Source organism: Physeter macrocephalus, chromosome 11, assembly GCF_002837175.3.
Source record: "Physeter macrocephalus isolate SW-GA chromosome 11, ASM283717v5, whole genome shotgun sequence".
Taxonomy (NCBI): Eukaryota; Metazoa; Chordata; class Mammalia; order Artiodactyla; family Physeteridae; genus Physeter; species Physeter macrocephalus.
The window spans coordinates 177,424,823-177,443,840 of NC_041224.1; the positions used below are offsets into that span (position 1 = coordinate 177,424,823).

The window sequence follows — 19,018 nt, forward strand, 5'->3', positions numbered from 1 at the left end:
TCATCGTGGTGCGCGGGCCTCTCACTATCGCGGCCTCTCGTTGCGGAGCACAGGCTCCAGACGCGCAGGCTCAGTAATTGTGGCGCACGGGCCCAGTTGCTCCGCGGCATGTAGGGATCTTCCCAGACCAGGGCTCGAACCCGTGTCCCCTGCATCGGCAGGCGGATTCTCAACCACTGCGCCACCAGGGAAGCCCACAGCCTCTTTCTTATTGGCAAGACAGGAGTAACAACCTCCAAGCTCCCACACGCCAGAGAGGAACCAGAGACTCTCAAGCACAGCTTGCTGTGTGATGCAGCCTGTATTTCCTCGTCTGTCTAGTGGGTCTCAACACAAAGACTCTGTGCCCACATGCTGCCAAGACCTGTCACAGCAGGCATGTTGGGGACCCTGGCAAATGTGAGTCTGTGGTGGAGGCACCAGTCAGAGTCCGGGCCCTCCAGCCTCCCTCCCTGTGACCTCAGGCAGCAGGCCTTCTCTGAGGTCAGACAGCCCAGCACACCAGAAAACAGCCAGGTGGGCACAGGGGCCTCGAGCCTAGTGCCCCATAGCTGCTTAATAAACATTTATTAAATGAACTAATGAACAAATCTCTAGGTTTTCCACCCGGATGGGGATGGGGGCTCAGCATGACACCATGCTCTGGTCTGAGACTGTGCCTCGGTAACTGGCCATGCCAGGTGTGTATGTTGGTGGGGAGGGTGTCTGCCTGGCCATCTCCTGTGGGAATGACAATGGGCATTGATGAGGCTGTCCCCAAAGTTCATGGCTATAGCCCAGGCTCCATGTCCCCCCCTTCTCTCCCATCCCCATACACCCTTTCCAGGGCCCTGTGTTGATGTTATTATTATGGTCTGAATGTTTGTGTCCCTCCAAAATTCATATGTTGAAATTCTAACCCCCAAGACAATGGTATTAGGAAGTGGGGCCTTTGGGAGGTGATTAGGTCACAAGGGTGGAGCCCCCATGAGTGGGATTAGTGCCCTTGTAAAAAGACACAAGCTTGCTTCCCATCATTCTTTCTGCCATATGAGGATACAAAAAGAAAGCCATCTGCAAGGCAGAAGGGAACCATCACCAGAACCCAACTGTGCTGGCACCCTGATCTTAAACTTCCAGCCTCTAGAAGTGTAAGAAATAAATTTCTGTTGCTTGCAAGCTACCCAGTCTGTGGTATTTTGTTATAGCAGCCTGAACAGACTGAGACAGGTATCATCCCCCTGTCTGGCTCCAGGCTGGGAGGAAGGGGCCATCGCAGAAGCCCTTTTCAGCTCCTGTCTTGGCTCTGCCCTTGCGCAGATGGTGTGCAGGAGGGCCCCTGAGGGCTGCATTTCCCAGGCTTCGGCTCCAGCCTCTGCCTGCTAGGTAGGCCAGTGAAAGGAGCTGGAAGGCCAGAGGAAGGGAGAAGCCAGGGAATTTCTCTCCCTCTGTCTCAGGCAGAATCTCTGAAGGGATTGTCTCCTCCGGCTCCACCAGACAGACCCACTGGGTGTCTGGCTTTGACCAGGTGACCCTCGGCCCTTGGCTTTAGTAACATTTCCTGCTGTTCCGCCAGTCAGGGACTTGTGGAATCTTCCTGCTGTTGCTAGTCTCAAGGTTGCCTCACTGTCCCCTGTATGGCTTCTTGGTCATCAATTCTCTGCATTAAATTCCCCTTGTTTTAAATACTTAGAGATGTTTCATCTTCTGTGTACTCTCTGGCTCATACACGGCACCTGTTTGGGCCTAAGCCACAGACCTCAGGGAGCTCACAGTCCTGCAGAATCAAATCCACCCCCAGTCCTGCAGAATCAAATCCACCCCCAGTCCTGCCATGAGGGGTGGCACAAAGACACAGATCCCCTTCCCCAGGGCAGCCCAAAGAGACCTACCCAGGCTGGGTTTGTGAGTTGGGGCCGTGAAGGCTAAGTAGGAGTTTGCCAGACAGAGAAGATGGAGAAAGGCATTCCTGGGAGGAGCAAGTGCCGAGGTCCACTTGGGAAAGGGCCCAGGGGTGGGGGGCGGTTTGGTGCCATGAGATTCTAGGGAGGGGGGGTGCTGTGTGTGTGTGTGTGTGTGTGTGTGTGTGTGTTTGGAAATGAAGAATTTTATAAGTTGAGGAAAGGAAAGTATTTATTTATGATAAAAGATGGAGGTTCCTGAAGAGAATGGTCCTGGGAAAGTCTGGGTGGAAGGAGTGATTTGTGTGTGTGTGTGTGTGTGTGTGTGTGTGTGTGCGCGCGCGCACGTGCATATAGGGGGTCCTGTCTGAGCAGCAGGAGCCGAGGCTGAGTCCCGGCCTGCTCTGTGTGTTGTACACCAGGGTTGCTCAAAGACTGATCCTAGAATTTCTTGAATTAGAGTTTTGTAGGGGGCCGTAACAATCTCTGGGCCTCAGAAGTTCCATTTTTAGGGGGCTGGCTTGCTCCAAAGAGTGTGCAGACCACTGCCCTGGGCTCTGAGAGGCCTCAGACCTGGTTCAGCAGGGGAAGGACCCCATGGTATTTGCTTTTCAGAAAAACCTCTCTGGTTCTGTGGAGTGGTGGTGATGGGGAGGGAGGAGAGGCCTGGGGCTGCTGGGGAAGCTGGTTCCATAACCCAGGTGCATGATACAGGGCAGAAGCTGGAGGATGGACTGGATGCCCACGCAGGAGGTATACAGGAGTGGGCGGGGGGGGTGGGGGTGCGGCCCTGCAGTCCCAGGCTGTCAGGGAATCTGCTGACCCAGGAGGGCAGGAAGGGAAGAAGCCTGGGGTGGGGGCCAAGGTTGGATTCTAGAGTCTGCCCCATCCTCCCTCGCCACCCTGGGCCTAGGTTTCACTTCTTGTGAGTCCCAGGGCAACACCACCAGCCCTTTACAGGGCTGCACTCCCATTTTTAAGTGATTCTGTGAGCTCTCCCAACCACTGGCTCCATCGTGTTCCTCCCCTGGCCCAGTCAGAGGTAGGACTGGAATCCAGGGGTCCAAGCCTCTGGCCGGGGCTCCTGGACGTCCTGCGCTAAAAAGCGCCGGGGGTGGGGGCCAGCTGCGTCCCAGACGGCAACGGGAAACACAGTCTGCACCCAGGCCCCAGGAGACCGGGTCACTGCCATTGTAACTGGAAAGACTCCAGGTCCAGGAGGAAGGGGCTGCCCGAACGGCGGGGAACAGAGGTTGCGCCGAGTTCCGAGTTTTGCACCGTGTCCCTCTTCCTTCAGTCCCGCCGGGACGTCCCCGACCAGAGGTGACCTCCTAGCAGGGGAGGTCCCTAAACCCCAGGCCCTGCGGGGCGGGCGCCCCGGGAGGGTGCTGGCGGCGCGAGGGGCGGGCGCTCAGGGCGCGGCCGGCGGCTACTCGTGGGCCGCACTGGGCCGGGGGTGCCCTCCCTCCGCCTCTTCCTCCGCGGGCCGGGCCGGGCCGGGGCGGAGCGGGGCGGCGGCATGGCGGGCCGGCGGGCCGGGGCCGGGGCCGGGGCCGGGGTCCGGACGGTGCTGGCGCTGCTGGCGCTGCGAGCGCTCGGCGCCGCGGCGCACCCGCAGTGCCTGGACTTCAGGCCGCCCTTCCGGCCGCCGCAGCCGCTGCGCTTCTGCGCGCAGTACTCGGCCTTCGGCTGCTGCGCTCCCGAGCACGACGCGGCGCTGGCCCGGCGCTTCCGGGCCCTGGAGGCGCGCGTGGACGCCGCGATTTGGGCCGAGTGCGCCGGCTACGCGCTTGACCTGCTGTGCCAGGTGAGAGGGCGCGCGGGGCGCGCGCCAGGGGCCTAGTTCCCAGATGGGAGGTCGGCTCTGGCAACCCCACTGGGCGAAGATCAAGAGTGGGCGGCGGGCTTTGGAACCCGAGGCTCCCCCCCCCCCCCCCGCCACCATTGGACGCCGCGATTTGGGCCGAGTGCGCCGGCTACGCGCTTGACCTGCTGTGCCAGGTGAGAGGGCGCGCGGGGCGCGCGCCAGGGGCCTAGTTCCCAGATGGGAGGTCGGCTCTGGCAACCCCACTGGGCGAAGATCAAGAGTGGGCGGCGGGCTTTGGAACCCGAGGCTCCCCCCCCCCCCCGCCACCATCCCCCGGCAGGAGTAATTGGGCACGGGGCAGGGATTCGGGCATCCTGGGCTTTGCCATCATTAGCTTTGTGACTTGGGCTTTCTCTGGGCCTCAGTTTCCCCTCCTGATGAGGTCATCCCTCCCTCAGAGTTTGGGGGGCTCTTCTGCCCTGGTGCCGCCTAAAGACCCCCAGTGCCGCGGCCCTGGAGAGCCCTGCCCTTGTCAGAGTACCAGGGTGGGAAGCCTTTGTCCCGCTCGGGGCTCCCCTGCGCTGCCCCCCGGGGAGATGGGAGCCGCAGCCCCCTGCAGAGGGCGTGGTCAAAGCGCTGGACTTGGGTTTGTCGAGGGGTCTGGGGGGACACTGCTCGCAGTGAGGGCCCTTCCCCCAACCTGAAGGAGCTGTCTGACAGCCCCTCAGTACTCCGGGATCCTGACGTGCACTGGGGCTCGATCCTGGGTGACCCCCGGTGCTGAGATGTCCTGGGTGACCCCCGGTGCTGAGATTTCCCAGGTGATCCCAGACCATACCTTGGTTTCTGCTGTGCCCTTTCCCTGGGATGGCACTCCCCACCCCCCGCCCCGCGCCGGCATAGGCAGAGGCGCTCTCATCCTCCAAGACCACCCCAGTGAGACCCCTTTGGTGAAACCCCTCTGCCCCCTGTGAGGGCTGAGGCCCTGCTTCCGCGGACACCAGATTGTGCCTCAGCTGTTTGCTTTCCTGACTCCGGAGAGCCTGAGCAGAAGCCGGGCCGGCAATGGGTCAAGGCTGAGAAGCCCTAAGGCTGGCCCTGGCCCCGCACCTGGACAGTGAGAGGACCCGTGGTGGAGGGGTCCTGCCCGCACGGCACAGAGTCGTAGCCTTCGGCCGGCAGGGCGGGCGCTGATGGGAGGAGCGAGGGGGCCGGCTTAGATTCAGACATACTAGGGTGTTCGATCCTGGCTCTGCCACTTCCTGGCTTTGCAGCCCTGGGCAGGTCATCACTGCACTTCAGTTGCATCATGTTTACAACAGGGGCGATCCTAGCTTCCCCCCCAGGGTTGCCATGAAGACTAAATGACACACGCTCCGGGCTCAGCGGACGACTCTGCCTGCGTTTCTCTAGTGCCTCCTTGGTCCCCACTGGCTGCCCAGCCCTGAGCAGGGACTGAGTGGGGCCTACAGGCTGATTCAGGGGACGCCCAGAGTGGCAGGGACTGGCTTGGTGGTCACACAACTCAGTGGTGGCCATGGTGGCACTTGGACCACCATCATTGCCCCGTGAATGGGCCATCTGGGTAAGAAACGAGGGGGCGCTGGGAGCAGACAAGGAGACAGACCCTGGGGAGCTCCAGAAGGCAAAGGGGGGGGGCAGCTGTCCTTTGGTGGACTCTGCTGAGCCCCCACGCCGTGCGGGTCCTGCCCGCACGGCACAGAGTCGTAGCCTTCGGCCGGCAGGGCGGGCGCTGATGGGAGGAGCGAGGGGGCCGGCTTAGATTCAGACATACTAGGGTGTTCGATCCTGGCTCTGCCACTTCCTGGCTTTGCAGCCCTGGGCAGGTCATCACTGCACTTCAGTTGCATCATGTTTACAACAGGGGCGATCCTAGCTTCCCCCCCAGGGTTGCCATGAAGACTAAATGACACACGCTCCGGGCTCAGCGGACGACTCTGCCTGCGTTTCTCTAGTGCCTCCTTGGTCCCCACTGGCTGCCCAGCCCTGAGCAGGGACTGAGTGGGGCCTACAGGCTGATTCAGGGGACGCCCAGAGTGGCAGGGACTGGCTTGGTGGTCACACAACTCAGTGGTGGCCATGGTGGCACTTGGACCACCATCATTGCCCCGTGAATGGGCCATCTGGGTAAGAAACGAGGGGGCGCTGGGAGCAGACAAGGAGACAGACCCTGGGGAGCTCCAGAAGGCAAAGGGGGGGGGCAGCTGTCCTTTGGTGGACTCTGCTGAGCCCCCATGCCGTGCATCTCAGGGGAGCCAGTATGGTCTGGTCAAACGTCCACCTAGCTCACCTGCCTGGGGACTCCTGGGGACCAGATCTTGCGGTCTTCCCACCGTGGTCACATAGCAGAGTAGATGCATCCACTCCACTTTTTTTAATTGAGCACTTACTATGTGCCAGGCTCAGCAGGGCCCAAAGGTGTGCAGGTCTGAGGAGGGAGAAGGGACGGGTCAGTCCTGCTACCCCTCCCCTGGCAGGAGGCTCCCCTCTCTCCTTGGGAACCTTCCCGGCACGGCCTGGCCTTGAGCAAGCAGTGGTAGAATGACCACTAGCATCTCACCCCAGGCATCTCTGGGAGTGACCTCATGTCTGGAGCAAGCTTGGAGAGTGCACCCGAGGCTGGATCACAGTTTCCCTGGCAGGGCCTTGTGGGAGGGAGGGAAGGAGAATGCTAGATGGGGGATGGTATTCTCTGCAAGCCAAGGCTGCGTCTGGATTCAGTACCTCCTGATTTCCACAAGGGGAGGTGGCCAAGGTACCTTATTTACAAGTTTCAGTCAATGACGGCCTTCAGGGATCCACGTCTGCTTGGACTCCAGATGGGGAGAGAGACCATGAAACCACGCCTACGCCCAAAGCCCCCCCCACCGAACCTGCCCCTATCTGGCACCCACAACTCCTCTAGATGCCCAAGATGGCTCCTTAGCCAGAGGGCAGTAGTCCCTCCTGGCCCTTCAGACCCTTTCTTGGGGCTTTGCCCTCGTCCATCTGATGCCTGTGTCATCAGGAGGAGAAGAGACAACTTGTGACACATGGCAGCTCAGGTCCCAGGTTGATGGGAGCCAGTCCACATAACGAACTTCCCACGTAACTGAGATGGCCTCTTTAAGTACCTAAAATCATCAAAGCATGGTTTCTGATAGAAGTCTGTGCAACACATGCTCTGAAGGCTCAGGTACTGGGCAGACATTTCCTCGGAGCCTGTTAGGAGTTGGCCCTATGCTGGGTGCTGGGCCCGGAGGCAGTTGGCCAGTAGCCAGCTCAGTCTCAAAAGTCCCCTTGTTCAATTCGGGAGACAGACACACAGACACTTACCAGAACGGCCAAAAGGCTTCCCAAGGGTGACCGTGGAGCCATAGTGAGAAAGGCCACACTTACCCTGAAAAAGTCCGGGAAGGCTTCTTGGAGGAGGGGACACTGAGTTGCCTCTTGATAGTCCATATGGTCTGAACATTATTTCAACAAACACCTGCATCATTTCAGTTTATTCCTCCCAATAACCCTGTGAGGTTGGAATTTTTTTCCCCTTTTATAGATTGAAGACGTAGGCACAGAGAGGTTAAGGAAATTGCCCAGGGTCACTCAGGGAATGGTAGACTCAGTCTCCAGCGTGCTCTGACTCCAAAGCCCCTCTCTTGATCACTTTGCCTGCCTTCTTGAAGCCCCAGCATGTGCTGGGCCCTGGGGTCCCTGCCCTGGATGGTCTCACAGCCTCTGGGGTGGACACACAAAGAGATAATTAAGTCCTAGTCAAGCAGACCAGCTGAGCAGCTGAGCACACTGCAAGCTACAGAACTACAGTTTGGTGAATGTTGTGTCTGAGATATGGACAGAGAGCTGTAGGAGCCTCCACAAGGGCTGGGGGAATCAGGGCCCTGAGAGAATGGAGATGTAAGGGAAGACTGTTGAGGTTCACTTTGAGTCATGAATAAGAGTTTGCCTGATGCAGACGCGGGCGAGGAGGGAGCGTCCTGTAGGAGAATATCGTGTACAAAGACTCAGTCTTCCTGGGGAACTCCCTGGCGGTCCAGTGATAAGACTCAGCAGTTTCGCCGCTGAGGGCCCGGGTTCAATCCCTGGTCGGGGAACTCAGATCCCGCAAGCTGCATGGCGCAGCGAAAAAAAAAAAGACTTGTTCTTCCTAAAGAGTAGACGGTGGTGGACGTAAGAAGCCTTCGGGACTCAGCACCGTGGGTCCTGAGTGTCAGCGACGGCACATTGGCAACCTCGGGGCAATAACGTGGGCAGGCTGTTTGCCCCTGTGCCGAAAGGCCCAGACAGCTAAGCAATGTGATACTGGGTTGGTTTCCCATGGGTTTTCTGCTGCCTCCCCCTCACCGACCCCTGTGAGGCTAGTTGCCGACTGAACTCCTGCGAGCAGCAAGCACTGCACCCTCTTGTCATTTCCTGCTCTGGATTACTAAGGCCTGGGCACCAGGTTTGTATTGTGTGTAAGTAAGAGCGCCTGGGTCACGAGTAAGGGTTGGCCGCACCCAGCGGTTTGATGCATGGATGCTGAAATTCCAGCCTGGCTCCCTGGAGGCCCTCCCTGCTCCACCTCTAGTTCTGGGTGGGATTTTGATGAGTGGAGGGCACTCAGATTGGCTTCCAGAAGTCTGTTTTGCTCCCCACTGTGTCTCTGGAGCCGAGGACAGCGCCTGGCACGTTGTCGGTACCCAGTAAACACTTGTTGAATGAAACTCTGCTGAGTAATCTGAGAAAAGCCCTGGTCTGGGCATCGTGAGGCCTGGGTCTGAGCCTTGGCTTGGCCACTTCTTGGCACCTGGCCTTCCTTAAGCCTCAGGTTCTCATCTGTACAGTAGAAATCACCATGACCCTACCCCGCGATGACTAGATGAGGCGTGTGGGCACACAGACCCTCCCTGGTCCACCCACGGCTGCTGGCTGGACTCACAGGAGGCTCCAGGGGAACCGCGGGAGAGGTGGCACTGCACAGAGGCCAGGGCCTGGCCGTCTGGAACATGTGAAAATGCTCTCCCTGTCTGGGCCTGGGCAGTACTGACCAGACCCACAAGCACGTCACCAAGTGGCCCTCAGCCCCACAGTAGCAGTAACTGGGCCAGGAGGACAGGCCGTGGTGTGACCAAAAGGCACAATTGTGTAAAGGGAGGGTACGGCCCCTGGCCAGGAGCCTGAGAACACAGTCAGGAGGTCAGCCTGCCACCCTCTGCCCCTGAGGGCCTCCTGTTGGAACCCAGCCTGGCTCTGCCTGTGAGCGGGGAGCGTGTGCCTGGCTGCGCCTCCCCCGCTGTGGGAAGAGCGTCCCCTGACGCCTCGGGGGCCCAGGGCTGAGTCAGACCAGGCCTTGGCCTGGCGAGCTCACGCAGGGGGTGGGCGGGGGGTATCAGACACAACAACAGTTACATGTGCTCCGGTCAGAGGCTCTAGCCGAGGGGGTCCCTTAGAGAGCCTGGGGTGCTGAGGCATCTGCTCTGGGGGGCTCTCAGCTCTCAGGTGGTGGGCGCTGGAGCCTGAAGCTGGGAGAGGCCTGGTCACACGTGTTGCCACTGCCTGGGTTCCCAGAAAGCAGAACCTGGGGCACAGCTCATGGCTCTTTCCCTTATGAGGGTGAGAGGACGCTGGAAGCAGAAGTGGCAGAAGGGTCAGAGGGAGAGCCCGGTCGCGGACGCAGTTGCGCGTCGGCTGCCGCCCAGCGTGCCTGATGCTTGAATCGGCAAGACTCTGTTTCTAAGAAACCACGCAAACTGTGAATCAGGACTGTCCTGGGGGGCGCGGCGGGGAGGAGGAAGGCAGAGCAGGCTATCTGTCAGCTCCCTTCTCCCGGGGGTCAAAGGTCTGCCACATCAGGCATGAACTGCCCCACATTCCGGGTGGGGCCCACGTGGGAGATGAGTGGGGTCCCAAGCGTCTCATCAGTGGGGATGCCCTCGGTGGGAGGTGAGGGGTGAGCCACGGCTGTTGGGTTTTGCCCTGTGAAGTTTTAGATCCCAGGACCGGGGGGCGCGGCGGGGAGGAGGAAGGCAGAGCAGGCTATCTGTCAGCTCCCTTCTCCCGGGGGTCAAAGGTCTGCCACATCAGGCATGAACTGCCCCACATTCCGGGTGGGGCCCACGTGGGAGATGAGTGGGGTCCCAAGCGTCTCATCAGTGGGGATGCCCTCGGTGGGAGGTGAGGGGTGAGCCACGGCTGTTGGGTTTTGCCCTGTGAAGTTTTAGATCCCAGGACCAGTGAGGTCAAGAAGGTCTGAAGAGGTGCCCGGGGGCCGGGGTGGGGGGGGGGGGTCCTGATTCATTTATCTCACAGAACAACAGCTCTGGCAACAAGGACAGCCCCAGGGCCCTGCCTGGGAGGGGCTGAGCCCTAAGTGACTAAGGGATGGAGGAGGGGGGTCCCGGGGGTCGGGGGACCTGTGGCATGAGCGTAATCAACGCAGTCACACGTGCCCATGCGCCAGCCTCCCCGGTGCTGGGAGGCTGCGGTTGGCCCGAGACCAAACCCGGGTCCTCCATGCTGACCAACGGCGCTGGGTGACACTGGGGGGCCCTCACCTGGGTCTCCCCGCCTGTAGCACTCTCACCCTCTTGGGCTCTTTTTTTCTTTTTTAAATTAATTTATTTATTATTTATTTTTGGCTGCACTGGGTCTTTGTTGCTGCGCGTGGCTTTCCCTAGTCGTGGCGAGCGGGGGCTGCTCTTCGTTGCGGTGCGCGGGCTTCTCATTGCGGTGGCTTCTCTTGCTGCGGAGCACAGGCTCTAGGCGCGCGGGCGTCAGTAGTTGTGGCTCGCGGGCTCTAGGGCGCAGGCTCAGTAGTTGTGGCGCACGGGCTTAGTTGCTCCGCGGCATGTGGGATCTTCCCGGACCAGGGCTCGAACCCGTGTCCCCTGCATCGGCGGGTGGATTCTTAACCACTTCGCCACCAGGGAAGCCCCCCTTCGTGGGCCCTTGTGATGATTAAGTGAATAATGGAGGGAGGAGCCCTCGTTCCCTGTTAAGGGCTGGTCAGGGTGGGTCAGTGCTCAGCACAATCCCTAGGTATTCACCGTGGGCCTCCTATGTGCTAGACATGGTCTCAGGCTCTGGGATACGGCAGTGCCCAAGACAGGCAAAATTCCTGCCCTCGTGGAGTTTAGGTTCTGAGGAAGACAGACGATAAACATGTAAACGCGCTGATTTTATAGTACTATCAGGGAATGTTAAGATTTTGTTTTTTTAAGCCGAGTCAGAGGCCAGGAGGGAATGGGGGTGATGGCTGGGTGGTCAGGGAAGACTTCCTGGAGGTGCCCATTTTTCAGATCCCTTTTTTTAGGGATCTAAAAAAAGTGGAGTGAGGGAATTCCCTGGCGGTCCAGTGGTTAAGACTCCGTGCTTCCAAGGCAAGAGATGCAGGTTCGATCCCTGGTCGGGGAACTAACATCCTGCGTACCATATGGTGTGGCCAAAAAAGTTAATTTAGAGGCAGCATATTAAAAGAGAAAGTGTATAAAAATGCCTCAGATCCTTTCTGGCGCACAGTAGGTGCTTAAGATTGGCTCCTGACGCTGATGTTAGTAGTAGTAGTAATTGTGTGGTTATTCTGACAGAAGAATGAAGGCGAGGAGATACAGGCCCCGTGTAGCTGCTGCTGTAGTTGAGACAGTTGGTGGTAATGGACAGATGGTGTCCTCCCATTTTACAGATCAGCAGACTGAGGTTCTAGGAGATGGGATGACCTGCGCGAGGTCACACAGCTGGTAAGACCACCCCAGAGCATCCCTGAGCCACCCCTGTCTGTGCAGGAATGCTCGCCGTATGCGGCCCACCTCTACGACGCGGAGGATCCGTCCACGCCCCTGAGGACCGTGCCCGGGCTCTGCGAGGACTACTGCCTGGACCTGTGGCAGTCGTGCCGGGGCCTCTTCCGCCACCTGTCGCCCGACCGCGAGCTCTGGACGCTGGAGGGCAACCGCGCCAAGTTCTGCCGCTACCTGTCCCTGGACGACACGGACTACTGCTTCCCGCGCCTGCTGGCCAACGAGAACCTCAACTCCAACCTGGGCCGCGTGGTGGCCGACGCCATGGGCTGCCTGCAGCTGTGCCTGGAGGAGGTGGCCAATGGGCTGCGCAACCCCGTGGCCATGGTCCACGCCCGGGACGGCTCCCACCGCTTCTTCGTGGCCGAGCAGCTGGGGCTGGTGTGGGTCTACCTGCCCGACCGCTCGCGGCTGGAGAAGCCCTTCCTGAACGTCAGCCGGGCCGTGCTCACCTCGCCCTGGGAGGGGGACGAGCGCGGCTTCCTGGGCCTCGCCTTCCACCCCGGCTTCCGGCACAACGGCAAGCTCTACGTCTACTACTCAGTGGGTGTGGGCTTCCACGAGTGGATACGCATCAGCGAGTTCAGGGTCTCGGAGGACGACGTGAACGCTGTGGACCACGCCTCGGAGAGGTGGTTCCCCGGGAGCCCAGGCGGGAGGGACGGGGCCGCGAGCGTGGATGAGCGCTGGCCTGACCACATGTGGCCCACTGGAGCTGTGCCCCGCCAAGAGTTGTGAAGTATTTTGAATGTCACGCTTGGTGAGGGGGCCGAACCCCTTGTTCTGGGGTCAGGGGTGGGGCAGTTGCCAAACAGACATCACCGGGTCATGTCCAGCTCCTGGATCAGGTACTTTAGATGGTGCATTTCATTTGGTTCTCACACAGCCCCATTTTACAGATGAGGAAGTGGAGGCTCAGAGAGGTGACGGGACTGTTCGGTCACACAGCTAGGGAGTGTCAGAGCTGGAACCCTCGTCTGTCTGCCTCCCTCCCAGGCCCAACCCACTGCTCCTACCGGGGCACTATGGCCCCAAGGCCCCAGTCTCACCTGGCCCCACCTCCTATTTGTCACCTGGACCCTCTGCCCCCCCCAGGCAGATGGCTCTCCTCCCCACCCTCCCCCAACAGGTTTATCCGTTCCTTGCCTCCAGGCCTCTGCTCCTCTCAACACCCAGCCTGCTCTCTGGGTATTAGTTTTGCCCCAGCTGCTTTCAAAACAGGTTTGACCTAGCCTGGCAAGAAGGGCATACATAATCTGTCTCCAGTGGGAAAATAAATCCTGTACCGGGTAACTCAAACGGGCAGAATTTGATGCTGGGAATTAGTTCCTCGGTTGTTGGAAATGATGAACGAGCACCCCGGGGAAGAAGGGAGGCGACTCTGGGTTTAACAACCGAGGGAGCTGCCTCCGTCTCTTGGCCTGTGAGAAGTGGGGTTACTGGAGCCCCTGAGCTGGGGCCACTTGGTGGAAGCTGGAACCATGGTGGACCTGGGTTGGGGGAGCTGGAGCCAGGTAGGAGGTGCAGGCACTGCCAAGACACTGCCTGAAACAGACAGGGAGAGAGAGGGAGAAGTACCGCTGCGTCTCCACCCGCCGCTCCCCACTCCCCGCCCTCCAGTCTCTGGCCAGTGCCTTCCACTGGCTGAACCTAGCTGGAGGCCACGTAGCCGAGGAGCATGGGAAATGTAGTTTTCAGGAGCTGGCCCCCTGAAGTAGAGGAGCATGTAAGGGGAGGACCAGGACTGATCTGAAGGCAAATAGACAAATAATAAGCACGTCATGCATTCAATAAAATTGTAAACTCTTAACACTGAAAGTATAAAAAGAAGGAGTTAAATATGCTGGCTAATGTGAGGTCTAATGTAGATTTTGCCTGTGAGCTTCCTGGCAGCCAGGGCAAAAGGAGAAAACATAATTCTCATTACCTTATATGAGGCTGCACAGCCAATTCTCCAAAAGAGGCCAAGTTTATCACATGGATCTCACAGAGGGGAGAGAGAGGGACAGAGTGGATGTGTCTTCAATGGTGACTTTTAAAAATTGATTCCTGATGAAGACTGAAGGTGGAACACAAAATAAACAGATGAATATATTGCAGAGTTAGGGTTCAGCAAAGGCTCTATGGGGACCTCACAAGTACAAGCCTAGAAATTGACTCTTGCAGGGGCAGAAGTAGTCACAGCTGGCTCAGGGAAGAGCCAGGAGTGAGTGATCATCCTCGCCTGAGTCAGCTGTCAGTCTCTGTTCTCAGGGCTGAGACCCCAATGGGAGATGGCTGACTGACAGTCTGAGCTGTCCTCTCCATGGAGGACCTGGAGTTTGGGGTTGTGTATGACTTGCCAAGTCGTGTGTGTTGGCCTCACAATAGAAAGCCTTCTGGTCTTGGCTCTGAAGGTCCAAAGTCCTGGGTTCAAGTTGCTTGACATTTCTGTGTCTCGGCTTTCTCATCTGTATTAATACGGGCTTGGCAAGTCAGTCACCAATCCTGGAAAACCTAAACCAGCCTAAGCATTTCCATCAGAGGGAATTTAGTACGGGGAGTTGGCTACAAAGGGATTGGGAGGGATGGAGAAGGAAAAGGGGACGGTCAGGTTACCTAAAGATGAGTTCCTGTGAGCAGCTAGAGGAACAAAAGGCAAAAGCGTCTTTGTGCTGCTGAGTTTTGCCCCTCCTGGTACCCAGATGTCTGGGTGGAAACCCAGGAGTCCATATTTGCCAGCTACTGTTATCCTTCCTGCAACCACCGCTTCTGGAGGCAGCACCAGAAACCAGGCAAATGCGGCCCCTCCCTTCTCCTTGCCTTCCATCCTCCATTGGCAAGCCCCTAACCGGAAGCCAGCTGGCTGGCAGTATGGTGGAAGGTTCCCGCCCTGGCAGTGAAGGAGGTTGCTGAGGAGTGAGTGTGACTGAGCACAGCCCACACAATCCAGCCCACCTCCTTAGAAGCTACAGCACATAATCAATGAGAGAGTGTGTCAGAAGTGCTCGGCTTAAGTGGCTGGCGTGCGGGTAGCTATGATGATGAAAAACCCGTTGTGCCAGTGATTGGGTCAACAGTTTCGCTTGATCCCAACAGGGCAGGTGCTAGCTGTGGGGAGAGTGGAAAAAGTGCTAGACCAGAACTAGGAGTCCTGAGTTCTAGTCCCAGCTCTGCTATCTATGGGCTGTGTGACCTTGGGCAAGTTGCTCAACCTCTCTGAGCCTCTCGGTTTTCATTGGCACAATGGTGTGAATTATTCCTGCCCAGCCTGCCAGATCCTTATAAAAATCACCTGCTATAAAGGATATGAAAAGTCTTTCCAACTATGAAATGGCATCCAGGAGAGAGGAGGTTTTATTGCTGTGATCTTGTTTTGTGTTTTGGCTGAGGTTTTTTTTTGGGGGGGGTGGGGTGCTTATCTTCTTTTAGGATAATCCTGGAGATCGAAGAACCAGCCTCGAACCATAATGGGGGCCAGCTGCTCTTTGGGGATGATGGGTACCTCTACATCTTCACTGGAGATGGCGGGATGGCTGGAGACCCCTTTGGAAAGTTTGGAAATGCCCAAAACAAGTATGTTCTCATTTGGTTGGCTGGTGGGTTGTTTTACATACTCCTAGTTTACATACTATCCTGGAGGGGGGGTTACCTCCTCAGCCACGAAGTGTAGGGTGGTAGAAAGGGCTTTGGACCCCAGCTCAGTCTGCAGCTAGCCAGCAGGGGAACCCAGTCACTTCCTCTCTTCAGTTAGAGAAGAAGAAGAAGAATCCCCATGGGGATAATAATAATATTAATAATCTAGTCATGAAGAATAAAGGTGATCACGTTGTCATGGGTACCTGAGAGGTGACATCACAGAGACTCTGGGAAGATCAGATTTTCTCTGAAGTCTGCCCAGCCCTTCTGGAACCAGAGGAAGGAAAAGGGTGTTTTCCAGACCTAATGGGGAGTGTGGGCTGGCTGGAGCAGGGCTGTACGGATGGGCATGTGGGTTTTCTGCCCCAAGGGTCACCCTAGATGGCCCAGAAATTGAAGCATAGCCTTGCTCTCAGTTCCTCACTTCTGGACTTGAGTAGATGGCCTGCCACCATTCCCCTCCTTACACGCACGCACGCACACGCACGCACACGCACACACGCGAGTCTCGTGCATATAGATGAAGATATCCAGGAGTCTCGGGGCAGCCTCCTCCATTCTCTTAGTCAAAATCACAAAAACCTTCCTCAGCCCAGAAAGTAAAAATAGCGAGTATGATGTTGATTACGGTAATTAAAGTGCTCCCAATTTGTGACTTGTGCTTTCATATGTGACAGTGTAAGAATCATTGCAGCTTTCTCATGTTTGGGATGTATTTAGAGATGAAGGGACTTCAAACATCATTTTGCTGTTATGAGTTTTGCCACATGTATCAAAGCTTGGTGCGTGGTGTACGGGCTCCAGGGAGTAATCTGTAGCTTGGTGCTGAGCAGACTGGAGCGTATGAGAGAAACTCGCTGGGGCAGAACCTAGAAGTCCACAATAGGGGATTAACTGTGGGGCATCTACTGGGGGAGAGCGTTTTATCATCGTGAAAGAGAATACTTGTGAGGTATCTTTAATGATGAGGGAAAGGCTTGGGTGCTGATGCTATGTGAGAATGATGGGGTACACAGTTTTGCATCAAATGGGCGGACCAGCCAGTCCTGCCTTGCAAAGCAAGCCAAAGGGAGTGCGCCAAAATGCTAACAGCTAGGGGAAAACCACGCAGTAAGTAAGCGCATCAAAAAGTCACAGACTGGGGCTTCCCTGGTGGCGCAGTGGTTGCGCGTCCGCCTGCCGATGCAGGGGAACCGGGTTCGCGCCCCGGTCCGGGAGGATCCCGCGTGCCGCGGAGCGGCTGGGCCCGCGAGCCACGGCCGCTGAGCCTGCGCGTCCGGAGCCCGTGCTCCGCGACGGGAGGGGCCACGACAGAGGGAGGCCCGCATACCGCAAAAAGAAAACAAACAAAAAAAAATCACAGATGAAGAGGGCGTACATCTTTAAGCACGTTGCAGGTTCCATCATGTGTCACTTTTGTTGTGCAATGAATGAGACCCAAAAGCTGCTCACCCCCAGGGGCTGCATGGAGGTTAGGGCTGCAGCCTGTTCTGCGTGGCTCTGGAGGGCACGTCCTGAGGTCCCCTCGCTCCAAGGGCTCCGGAAGCTGATGTTGCCTGGTGCTGAGGAGTGACCTCGCTTCCGGTCCAGAGCTGCCTGGGGGATCTGGCCAAGTTGTCCCCCTCTCAGAACGTGGGTTGCCTCATCTTTGAGATCAGGGTGGTGTGTGTGGAGTGTGGGGTGGATTAAACCGCTTCTGAGGCCTGCGTGGCTCTCTGACATGCTGCGATGGCACTGGGGGCGTGTGAGAGAGATGGCAAGCACCCCAGCCTCCCGTTTCCTGCTAAGATCTGAGGTGCTGTCTCTCCCCTCTCCCTGCCCTGACCTGTACTCTTGTATGGGGCACTTGACTTTGATCGCAGGTGTTCATTCGTTCACTCAGCAGACACTTCAGGAGCACCTGCTACATGCCAGTCACCGTGCTAGGTGCTGGAAGAAAGCTGTAAATAGGAGTAATTTTTCTGGTATCATTTTCAGCCTGCAGCACCACCCTGTGAGTAGGCAGGAAAGAGAGGGACCACCTAATATCACAGTGGCGGACACCAAGGTCCGGGGAGATGAGAAAGAGCGGTAAAGAGCTTGGCTTTCTGCAGCCAGGCTGCCTAGGCTGGATCCCCTTCCTGTCATTTCCTGGGGGTGTGGCAACTGGGAATGCTTTGTGACCTTTCGGAGCTCAGCTGCCCCATCTGTAAGAAGGGGATCACGGTAGCACCCACCTACCTAGAAGATTCGTTGTGAGGATGAAGCAAAGCAATGGATGGCATGTGTGCCCAGTACTTAGGACAGGGCCTGGCACTTGGTTAGGTGCCCGATAAATGTCGACTGTCTGAATGAGGCTCCCCGCTGGTAAGTGGCCGAGGAGGGCGCGAACCCGGGGTCTCTGGCCGCACAGCCGAGGCTCTCCTTGCCCCTGGGGTGGCCGTGGGCCCCGGGCCCCGGCGCCCCCATCCCCGCCCCTGGCCCGCGGTGCCCGAGCCCCTGGCGCGGGGAGGCCCCGAGCCGGCTCCTTCTCTCGCCCGGCCCGCAGGTCGGCGCTGCTGGGCAAGGTGCTGCGCATCGACGTGGACCGCAACGAGCGCGGCCCGCTCTACCGCGTCCCGCCCGGCAACCCGTTCGTGGGCGACCCCGCCGCGCGGCCAGAGGTCTACGCCCTCGGGGTGCGCAACATGTGGCGCTGCTCCTTCGACCGCGGCGACCCGGCGTCGGGCGCGGGCCGCGGGCGCCTCTTCTGCGGCGACGTGGGCCAGAGCAAGTTCGAGGAGGTGGACCTGGTGGAGCGCGGCCGCAACTACGGCTGGCGCGCCCGCGAGGGCTTCGAGTGCTACGACCGCAAGCTGTGTGCCAACACCTCCCTCGGTGACCGCCCCCCGCCCCCCGTCCCCGCGCCCCCGAGCACCTGGCTCCCCGGATCCGCCCCCCACTCCACGGCTGTGCGCCCGCGCCTCCCTCCGTGGCCAACCGCGCCCCTACCGGGACTTCCTTGCCCGCGCAAACCCATGCCCTCGCCCGGCTTCACAAACTTGAAACACCACCCTCTCTGGTTGACTGTCTGGGGCCCCATCTCGGGCCCTCTTGGGAACCTCTCCCCCCCCCCCCCCGTAAGACTCGGGACCACCCAAGAAGCCTCGTTGGGAACCGGCTGCGGGCTCACCCAGCTTCTCCCGCCTCTGCAGATGATGTGCTGCCGATTTTCGCCTACCCGCACAAACTGGGCAAGTCGGTCACTGGGGGCTACGTGTACCGGGGCTGCGAGTACCCGAACCTGAACGGCCTCTACATTTTCGGAGACTTCATGAGCGGGTAAGTGGCCTGACAACAGTTCCGAGGGGGCAGGGACTGCAGAGGTGAAAGATGGGGAAACGTACAACCCCCTTGACAGCCCCGGGGCCATCTGGCTCCTGGGAGCCACGACCCGCCGTTGCGCCAACTGGCCAGAGAGGTCGCCCTGCTGGAGAGAGGGGAGCTGGGGCTCCAGCTGGGGTCTGCCCGTGGGACCCGTGGAGCCTGGCTGCCCGATTCCCATCCTTTATGGCTGTGTTGCCTCCACCCACTGAGCCCCTAGAGGGGGTGTGTGTGTGTGTGTCTGCGAGAGGGGTTGGGGTGAGTCACACCCCAAACAGGTTTCAGAGGGGGTAGAACATACCTCCCAAGCCGGCTGTGGGTCAGACTCTCTCCCCAGGGGAGCTTATGGAGACTCATGACCCTCTCATTCTCCTGTTGGATAGAGTGGAAAACTGAGGACCAGAGAGGCCCAGGGAAGCTCTACACCTGGCATGATGTTTAAAAGTACAGCCGAGGGGGCTTCCCTGGTGGCGCAGCGGTTGAGAGTCCGCCTGCCGATGCGGGGGACGCGGGTTCGTGCCCCGGTCCGGGAAGATCCCACGTGCCGCGGGGCGGCTGGGCCCGTGAGCCGTGGCCGC

General features: G+C 58.6%; 1 protein-coding gene across 1 annotated transcript in view; it reads left to right on the plus strand.

Annotated features, from left to right (window-relative positions):
* The first annotated feature begins 3,399 nt into the window (after positions 1-3,399).
* HHIPL1 (HHIP like 1) overlaps positions 3,400-19,018 on the plus strand; it is a 27,368-nt gene continuing 11,749 nt past the window's right edge. Inside the window, exons 1-5 of the mRNA XM_024131085.2 lie at positions 3,400-3,687; positions 11,466-12,112; positions 14,892-15,035; positions 17,626-17,954; positions 18,272-18,398. Of these exons, the coding sequence (XP_023986853.1) occupies positions 3,400-3,687; positions 11,466-12,112; positions 14,892-15,035; positions 17,626-17,954; positions 18,272-18,398 (1,535 nt within the window). The remainder of the gene's footprint in view (positions 3,688-11,465; positions 12,113-14,891; positions 15,036-17,625; positions 17,955-18,271; positions 18,399-19,018) is intronic.